At 35.5% G+C, this 8,445-nt stretch overlaps 1 protein-coding gene across 8 annotated transcripts; it reads left to right on the plus strand.

The window, feature by feature from the left end:
- The first annotated feature begins 1,347 nt into the window (after positions 1 to 1,347).
- On the plus strand, positions 1,348 to 8,445 carry LOC121258337 (protein TIC 62, chloroplastic). Of its 8 annotated transcripts, none has more exons than XR_005939380.1 (14): positions 1,348 to 1,578; positions 2,367 to 2,484; positions 2,579 to 2,651; positions 2,740 to 2,791; positions 2,937 to 3,113; positions 3,722 to 3,803; positions 3,937 to 4,009; positions 4,097 to 4,207; positions 5,434 to 5,586; positions 6,239 to 6,372; positions 6,726 to 6,896; positions 7,061 to 7,146; positions 7,242 to 7,320; positions 7,608 to 7,743. XR_005939380.1 is itself a non-coding variant. In XM_041159835.1 (14 exons), exons 1-13 carry the CDS (start codon positions 1,404 to 1,406, stop codon positions 8,150 to 8,152), a joined length of 1,569 nt encoding a protein of 522 aa, XP_041015769.1. In that variant the 5' UTR covers positions 1,351 to 1,403; the 3' UTR covers positions 8,153 to 8,181; positions 8,289 to 8,445. The 8 variants fall into 8 exon arrangements, 7 of the variants coding, with proteins under 7 accessions (XP_041015770.1, XP_041015771.1, XP_041015769.1 ...); XM_041159835.1 differs by lacking the exons at positions 7,061 to 7,146; positions 7,242 to 7,320 and adding exons at positions 8,098 to 8,181; positions 8,289 to 8,445 and having other exon boundaries at positions 1,351 to 1,578; positions 2,373 to 2,484; positions 7,608 to 7,808; XM_041159831.1 differs by lacking the exons at positions 7,061 to 7,146; positions 7,242 to 7,320 and adding exons at positions 8,098 to 8,181; positions 8,254 to 8,445 and having other exon boundaries at positions 1,352 to 1,578; positions 7,608 to 7,808.

Raw genomic sequence — 8,445 nt, forward strand, 5'->3', positions numbered from 1 at the left:
ATAATATTTTAATTATTATTTTCTCATTTTTTAAAACCCTATAAAATATCTTAACTTAAATTATTTTACTATTATTCATAAATTATTTCATTACTATTTATATATTTATCGTCTCATATGTATAAACAAACAAGACCTAAAAGTCTTATGCATGCCTTTAATGGCAACATCACAAAACTTAACTATGATAACATCAACTATCTTGAAAATGTTTTTGAAAACCTAATATATATCAAATCACTTGAAAATTTATAAGTAGTTGGACATATATTAGATTTTGAACTCGAATTTAAATATAAATTTCCTTTAGACTAATAGAATTAATCGCCTAAAATTTATTGAATTTTCTAGTAATGACAGAGCCTATGATATGACATATTAGATTTGAACGAGCGTCTTTGGCTTTCGATTGTCTAAATCCCTCCTATCAGATTCTTTGTGAGTAGGGTGTTATTATAGTCACACCTAAGTAGGAAAGGCACCTACAATTAACCCCTTCTACTATTTTTCAATAAAAAAAACTATATCTTAAAAATATTTCCATAAAGCATCATGGATGTCTCTACTCTTTACTAATCAAATAACAATAAATACATAAAGTAAAGCATACATATTTATTTTTGTCCACAGAATAATATTAATGATACTCAACAAAACTATATCTTAAATCAATTGAGTTCTTTTACTTATTGTTAAGATATAAAATAAATAATAAAATATACTTATTCTTATAAATTTAAACTTTTGAGATAAATGATGATTTCACATGGTAATCCTAACTCTATACTCTACTCTATTTAATTTAATATTTCACGTATTAGATCATATATTGGGATTGAGTCTGGCCCACACTTAAGAGAGTATGTTAAGATATAAAATAAATAATAAAATTTACATCTTCCTATAAGCTTAAAATTTTGAGATAAGCGGTAATTTCATACTCATCATCCATACACAACATATTTGATAAGAGAAAAAAATAAAAAATTATATAAGATGTGTGGTGTGTCGATGATAAATAAAATTTTTTAAAAATTTAATATTACTTGACCATGCAGAAATGATTGACTTATGAGGTTGGCATGCTTATTGATTCATATGAGCAGCAACGCCAACAAATTGCATGCTATTTTATTGGTTCTTAATTATTTATTTGTCTTAATTTTTGTTGTCAAAGTAAATTAAATACACATTCGGGTTTCTTCAATGACATGGAGCCTTAAATTTTACGGCAAATTTGATTTGAATTTATTTGCATGAGTCGCAAATATTGTCGATCCTTTGCGGGACCCATCATATCCAGATGGAGTGGATCGAGTGTTGCACAACTCCGCGGCTAAAATAGCACCACAGCATAATATACAGTTTCTTTCTCTACAATTTTCCGAAAACGTTCCCTGGCAATGGAGGGTTGCTCTCTACAGTCACCGGCTTTAACCACTATACCATCTTCGCTATTCCCTAGTGGCTTCATTGAGAAACCTTTTGTGCATGGCCAAGTCCTCAAATTTCGCAATTCAAACGGGTGCTCAACTGCCAGAAAGCTCAAATTTCTTAGTACCAGAGCTCAAGCTTCAGGTATATGCTTAATTCTCCCACATTTTATCAACTTGTGAAATGGGTATGCTCAAATTTAACCAAGACTTTGACTCCTTTGTCTTGGGTTGTTATCTATCTTATATAGCTTTGATCTTTTGATCTCGTATCTATCTCCCTATGTCATGAACGGATGGGCTTCCTGCTATTAAATAAGTTTTCATCATAAAAACGTAGTGAAATTTGGCATCATGTTTTCCAATTCCACCCCCTGCATTAGTTGCCTTTGAGTTTCAATTTCTCAATCGGCCCATATAAAGTTGTTGACCTTTCGCAGCAGACGTGTGCAAGATATCATAGTGGTAACATGGTGGTGGGGAGGAAGTTATTGGTCTTTGAGCATTACGTGAAGTCAAACTATGGGAGGGGGAGGGGGCAATTAATGTGTATATATTCTACAGAGACGTGGATTATTTTTAAATAATTAGGGAAAGTGTCAAGCTTAGGGGAGGGTGTTTCTAAATCATGTCAACGAATGAAGAACTTATGTAATTTCAATTAAAGAAAGCAATGAGGAACGTCATTTGGTCAACTGCAACTGTACTGTTCAACATGCGATTATGCTTTTGTAGGAAGGTGCTGAACTACATAAATGCTTGGCATGTGTGTGTGTGTTTAGTAACTAACTTGACCTGTTAATTAAAGGGAGATTTTTTTTTTTCATTCCCTCTCCTGCCACTCCCTTCCACCTTAGGCTTAGGGTGTGCCAAAACGTAGTTGTCTTTGCATGTCATTTGATTGTGTATTGTTTTCTATGGTTTTCCTACAAGGCACAGCAAAAGTCAGGTCAGAGGCAGTTGAAGCACTTCCAAAGAAAAAAGATTTGAAAGACGATGATCTTGTCTTTGTTGCTGGTGCCACTGGTAGAGTTGGCTCACGCACTGTGAGGTTGCTTTCTGCTTTCAACTCAACTTTATATAAATTATCATTCAACAGAATGCCTGATTTTCAAAAAATGTTGAGCTTTCATGATGTTTTTCAGGGAACTTTTGAAACTTGGGTTCCGAGTCAGAGCTGGTGTGAGGAGTGCACAGAAAGCAGAAACTCTTGTGCAAGTACAAGTTTAATTGTTAATTATGTTATTCTACTACCACCCTTTTTTCTAAAATATATCGGTATTGAGAAACTAATGATCCATTGCAGAGTGTTAAACAAGTGAAGCTATATGTCGAAACTGCAAGTGAAGGAACTCAGCGTAAGAAAAGAAAGCTTTCAGTGTTTCACTTTCTTATTACATGTAGATGCTATTATATTTTGAAACTTAGGTTGGATATGAACATTGCCCTTAACAAAATCTACTCCTATAGCATATAACAGGTTGTTTTTGGTCTTTAGCCCAGCTGTAGAAAAGCTTGAAATTGTGGAATGTGACTTAGAGAAACAAGATCAGATTGGACCAGCATTAGGCAATGCATCTGTGGTTATATGCTGCATCGGTGCCAGTGAGAAGGAGGTCTTTGATGTCACTGGACCTTATCGGATTGACTACCTGGCCACCAAAAACCTTATTAATGCAGGTGAGTGAAGATACTGCTGGTTATGGCTTTTCCTGGTTCAAGTATTTTGGCTTAACACCCATCATGGTTTCATATTCTGGCTGAAATCTCATAATATTTCATTCTGTCGGACACAAAAGAAATCTACAGAACAAAAAAAATTAATTAATTAGTTGTTCTTAGTAAATCTTGCTAAGAAATTTTTGTTTTCCTCTTGCGGAATGCTGCTTAGACCTGCCAAGTTCTGCATGGTCTCACTGGACAATTTTGGGTTAAATAACTTTGAACGAGAGAGTTCTAAATCACCTGAACCTTGTGCAATTAGTTTTAAGTCAAACACATGATTTTAAGTTGTCTGAACTTTGCAGAGTTAAACCCTGCTTGTGAATTATCAAGTTCCAACTTTCCTTGGACTTGGCCTGGAATGGGCTTCTGAACTCAGGCAGGGCCAAACAACAGTTTTATAGTCTTCTTTGTTTGCCTTAAAATCTGTGATTTGGGGTGACAGGTTGAAAAATGTGGTGTCAGTTGCCTTTTCATCTTGTGGACAAAAGTTGACTATGTCAACCAATTATTTTTTGCTTAAGCTTAAAAATGCAAGAAATTTTATCACCTATTTTACTGTGCAGCAACTATTGCAAAAGTTAAACACTTCATTTTGCTTACCTCACTGGGAACGAATAAGGTTGGGTTTCCTGCTGCTATTTTGAAGTAAGTCTGGAAGCTTTCCTCCTCACAGTTTCCAGTATGTTGATTAGCTCGGTATCAATAAAAGAGAACCAGTCTGTACTTTCTAAATCGTTAGATTTATTTTATTGATGGTCTTTATCTTCTGCTTCTATAGTTTGTTTTGGGGAGTCCTGATATGGAAAAGGAAGGCAGAAGAAGCACTGCTAGCCAGTGGACTTCCCTACACTGTTAGTGTTAATAGTACTAACTGCTGAAAAGTTTGATCAAATATGGTATTTTTGGTGTTTTATTACTCATTTAATAGTCTTATTCAGATAGTGAGACCTGGAGGCATGGAGCGGCCTACTGATGCTTACAAGGAAACTCATAATACTACCCTCTCTCAGGAAGATACTTTATTTGGTGGCCAGGTGTCAAACCTTCAGGTATTCTTTCCATGCAAATTTTTAGAAGGTTACGATAAAAACTTAGCCCTGACCGGAACTCCCAATTGATTGTTACTTCTATTATTTATTACTGATAACTCATAGTATCATTCAATCCGTTCAGGAGTGTTATGATATAAATTAAATAATAAAATCTACCTCTTCCCTTGAATTTAAGCTTTTAGAACAAGTGGTGATTTTACATAGTATTAGAACAGATGTCCTGAATTCAAATCCCTACTCTACACTTTACCACATTTAATTAGATATTCTACGTGTTGGACCCACTCATTGAGAGAGAGTATTAAGATATAAATTAAATAATAAAATCTCTCTCTTCTCATGTGCTTAAACTTTTGGAACAAGTGGTGATTTCATGTGGTATCAGAGCAGAGGTCTTGAGTTCAAACCTTTACTCTACACTTTACCCCATTTAATTAAATATTCTACGTGTTGGGTCTACTCATTGAGGGAGAGTCTGGCCCACATGTGAGGTGGAGTGTTAAGATATAAATTAAATAATAAAATCTACCTCTTCCCATGAGCTTAAGCTTTTGGGACAAGTGATGATTTCGCAATGAGTATCATTCAATTTATTCACAATTCAATCGGTGTTACTGAAGAATGATTAAAAGCTGTCTGAATGTTGGCATGCCAATAAATAAAGCTTGCAAAGGTGATAGCTAAGTTGCGTCCCACTTTTACTACTGAGGTTGGGGCATTTTATTATTTGACTGGAATCATAAGGCGAGGACCAGTCATTGTATAGGTGATTGAGGCCACATGGAAACAGATATCCATGGAGTACTTCATCAATAGATAGAAAATTTTGTCTTGCTTACTTATCTTGTAAGTATATTTTGTGATTTTGTTACTTCTCTTTTTCTGCTCTTTTTTTCTTCACAGATATATTTTTCTCTCCCAAACATTTTGTACTTGCTCAGGAATTTAAGAGAAAGAATTGAAAATGATGCTTTAAATAATAGGTTTATCCATTTTGATGCTAGGGAATGTTGTGAATCATTTGTTGATTGCTTTCTCAACATTGGAGAACTTGAGTAAACCAATAGTGCATGTTACATCCCGTAGGAAGAAAATGTCTCTATTATATCGACAAAGTAGTGAAACTAAAAGTTCAAATGCTAAAGAGTCATCCATAGTTATATTTGGTCAAAGAAACATGTTATTTTCCTATCAAAAGACAAAAGCAACCTCTGTTGATGCAGGTGGCAGAGCTCATGGCAGTCATGGCCAAAAACAGGAGCCTTTCATATTGTAAAGTAGTGGAGGTAATTGCAGAGACAACTGCGCCAATTACTTCCTTGGAGGAACTTCTTAAAAAGATCCCATCTCAACGTGTTGACATCTACTCACCAGAGGTAGTTTAGTTATTTTCTTGCCTAAGTAGGTGAAGAACAATTTTTTCCAAGTAAAATAAAGTAGGTGAAGAACACTTTGACTTGTATTCCATGGACATCGAACTTGCATGGACAACTTGAGGCTTAAATTACTGAAGCAAAAATTCAAACCACATGGCAGTGCTTTATATTTGACTGCTATGGTTTATCTAAGCAGAACGTTCTTCATCTTTTAACTATCTACAGAAGTTTACCTCTTTACTAGTGAGAAGTGCTTTACCCCAAAAGGCTAAAACCTGATTCTTTTGTTCCTTACTGATTCATTTGTTGTCATTAGTGTCATGTGAGCTTTCACCTTTCTCACTATCATAATTCATCTCAGGTATATCTAGAGTTTTGATAATCCTTCTTTTTCAAGCATTGCCTTTAAATAGTTTGTTGTGTGAAAATAAGAGAGTATTGAACATCCTGAAGTAGAAGTGGCATCTCTCTAGTTACCTCTTGCCTATATCCGGTCAGGAGATAATTGCTTGCCCGTGGCTAGGTAGGAGGGTGAATCATAGGCACCTTGCCATAAATCCACTGTGTTAACTATTTAATTTGATATGTCAGAAGCGAAACTATAGCTAACCACGGAAGGAGCCAAATGAATTGTTACCTTTTGTGTCATCAGGAATCGGGTGCTGCAGGTCTGCCTGATTCATCACCATCTGTGACTGTCAAATCTGAGGAACCAAGCACTCCAATTAAGAAGGAATCTTCCAGTGCAAAAACAATGACAGCACAACCACTCTCTCCTTATATTGTGTAAGAAGATATATGTCTTGCCTTGTCTGAAATATATATTTTTTTATGGCAACCAATTGCTTCCTTTGGTTTTCCCATTTTCAAAGTTATCAAGAATCAAGACCACCTACGTCACCCTCTCCAGAAGCAGTTTTTACAACATTTGGAACTTGGGCACTGTGATGATAAGTAATCAAACCTGAAAATCTCATTATGCCTTCAGACCAAATATATGTCAAGAATGAAAATTTCACAGTTAGATGATCTGAACCACCAGTATCTTCTACTGCACCTGTTGGTTGGAAAAACATAAACATCATTGATATAGTTAGAAATCGGACAATTTTTTTTTATGAGCTGATTCATTTTGGTAGTTATGAGGATTTGAAGCCACCCAGCTCTCCATCCCCAACACCAAGCGGTCCCAAAGAAACACCTTTACCACCATCTACTGGAGGCAATGATGTAGCAAAGACTCTTGTGACTGGTGTTGTTGAAAAAGTTCCTCCCCAGAGTTCAACTTATCATTCTTCACCCTACGCTGTGTAAGTCTATTAATGATCATGAACAGCTACTATAATAATCTCCAATCTTAAGTTTGCTAGTAAGATTCTTGTTATGTATATTCCCATCCCCTATTTTGTGCCATCTATAAAGGCTAAAGGTTCATTTGTCCCATCAAGGCCACTTAGCAAAATACTTGTCACAGGAGTGCAGCCTCTTGTTTGCAGCCTCCCAACAAGAATCAATTAAAGAAACAAAAGCATAGACAAAATAAATCCGGCCTGGAAGCAGATTCTGCTTTATAATTCAAAAAAGAAAAAATGCTCCAATATGTTTTCAAATGGCTCATGTATGCTGTTTAGGGTGAAAAAGGATGCTGTGTGCAGAATATTGGCATATCTCTTGGTTGTGAAGATCCATGAACAATATGATACCAATTTTCCCCTTCCAGACATAGGCGTCATGGTGATTTCCCCCTCAGTTGCTTAATATTCCAATGTGTTTCTGCTACAATAAACTAGAAAAGGAAAAAAAAAAAAGGTGTTCTTTTACATTATACCCATCTACCTGAGGGATGAAGTCAATATATATATATATATATATATATTTGTGTTCTCAAACCTGGAATCCATAAAGGCAACACGACAAGCTATTAACTGATTTTTGGTTTGATATAAACCTTTTGTTTGCTTTCCCTTGCATCTTATTCTTTATTTTACTATTCACATGTTATGGGCAAACTCTGTTTTCAGATATGATGACCTGAAGCCCCCTACATCTCCGTCTCCTAGTGCACCAACTGCATCAATCCTCCCAACACCTAATATAGATGGCAGATCCAACGGAGGTACCTTGTCAGTCAACAACATAGCTCAATCTCTAACATCAGATGAACCAAGGGATAAACAGCATCATGCTGGACCAAAGCCAAGACCACTTTCGCCTTTTACTATGTGAGTTTTTCCTGGGTTTCCATCTTTGGTTCTTTTCATTTGACACATTTTTGTGAAGGTTATCTAGAGGGGGAATTTAAATTTTACTAGATCATTCTGCTCTGTCAAGCTTTTCTAAATAAAGATAAATAAACACTAAAACCATCTTCATTCTACATGGTTCATTTTTGTTTTTGTTTTTGTTTTTTATTTCACACAGTTCTGATTTAGGTAACGTCCCTTTAATACTATAGGGGACTACCATCTTATGAACTAAACTTTTACTTTTCTTTTGCCAATAAAAAACCAGGTATGAAGATTTGAAGCCTCCAACATCCCCAATCCCATCCCCAAGGAGATCTTAGAGAAAGTACTGCCGATTCTTTTCATCAAGGTAATAATTCAAAGCTGTCATACCTTTTTTTCCCGGGAGGATAATTATACCTCATTGAGGCTAAAGCCTCAGCACAAAAGTGACTTTGAGTGCATGATTTGGATCAGAAACATGGAAGTATGTCGCGACGGTGGTTTAAACATGTATACTAGTAATCACTGAGAAGCAAGCAACTGAAATTGCGGGAGTAACTTTTAAGGATGATTCTTGTATATCATTGATCATTACATACAATTATATCTGTTCTATATACTCTTCCTTTTA

This window comes from Juglans microcarpa x Juglans regia, chromosome 3S (genome assembly GCF_004785595.1).
Source record: "Juglans microcarpa x Juglans regia isolate MS1-56 chromosome 3S, Jm3101_v1.0, whole genome shotgun sequence".
In the NCBI taxonomy this organism is placed as follows: domain Eukaryota; kingdom Viridiplantae; phylum Streptophyta; class Magnoliopsida; order Fagales; family Juglandaceae; genus Juglans; species Juglans microcarpa x Juglans regia.

Bases quoted from the DNA above. Each gene is read 5' to 3' on its own strand.
- LOC121258337 (XM_041159831.1), top strand. From the start codon at position 1,404: ATGGAGGGTTGCTCTCTACAGTCACCGGCTTTAACCACTATACCATCT. The intron at 2,485-2,578 runs GTTGCTTTCTGC...GATGTTTTTCAG, and splicing joins GTTGGCTCACGCACTGTGAG to GGAACTTTTGAAACTTGGGT. The intron at 6,897-7,607 runs GTAAGTCTATTA...CTCTGTTTTCAG, and splicing joins CATTCTTCACCCTACGCTGT to ATATGATGACCTGAAGCCCC.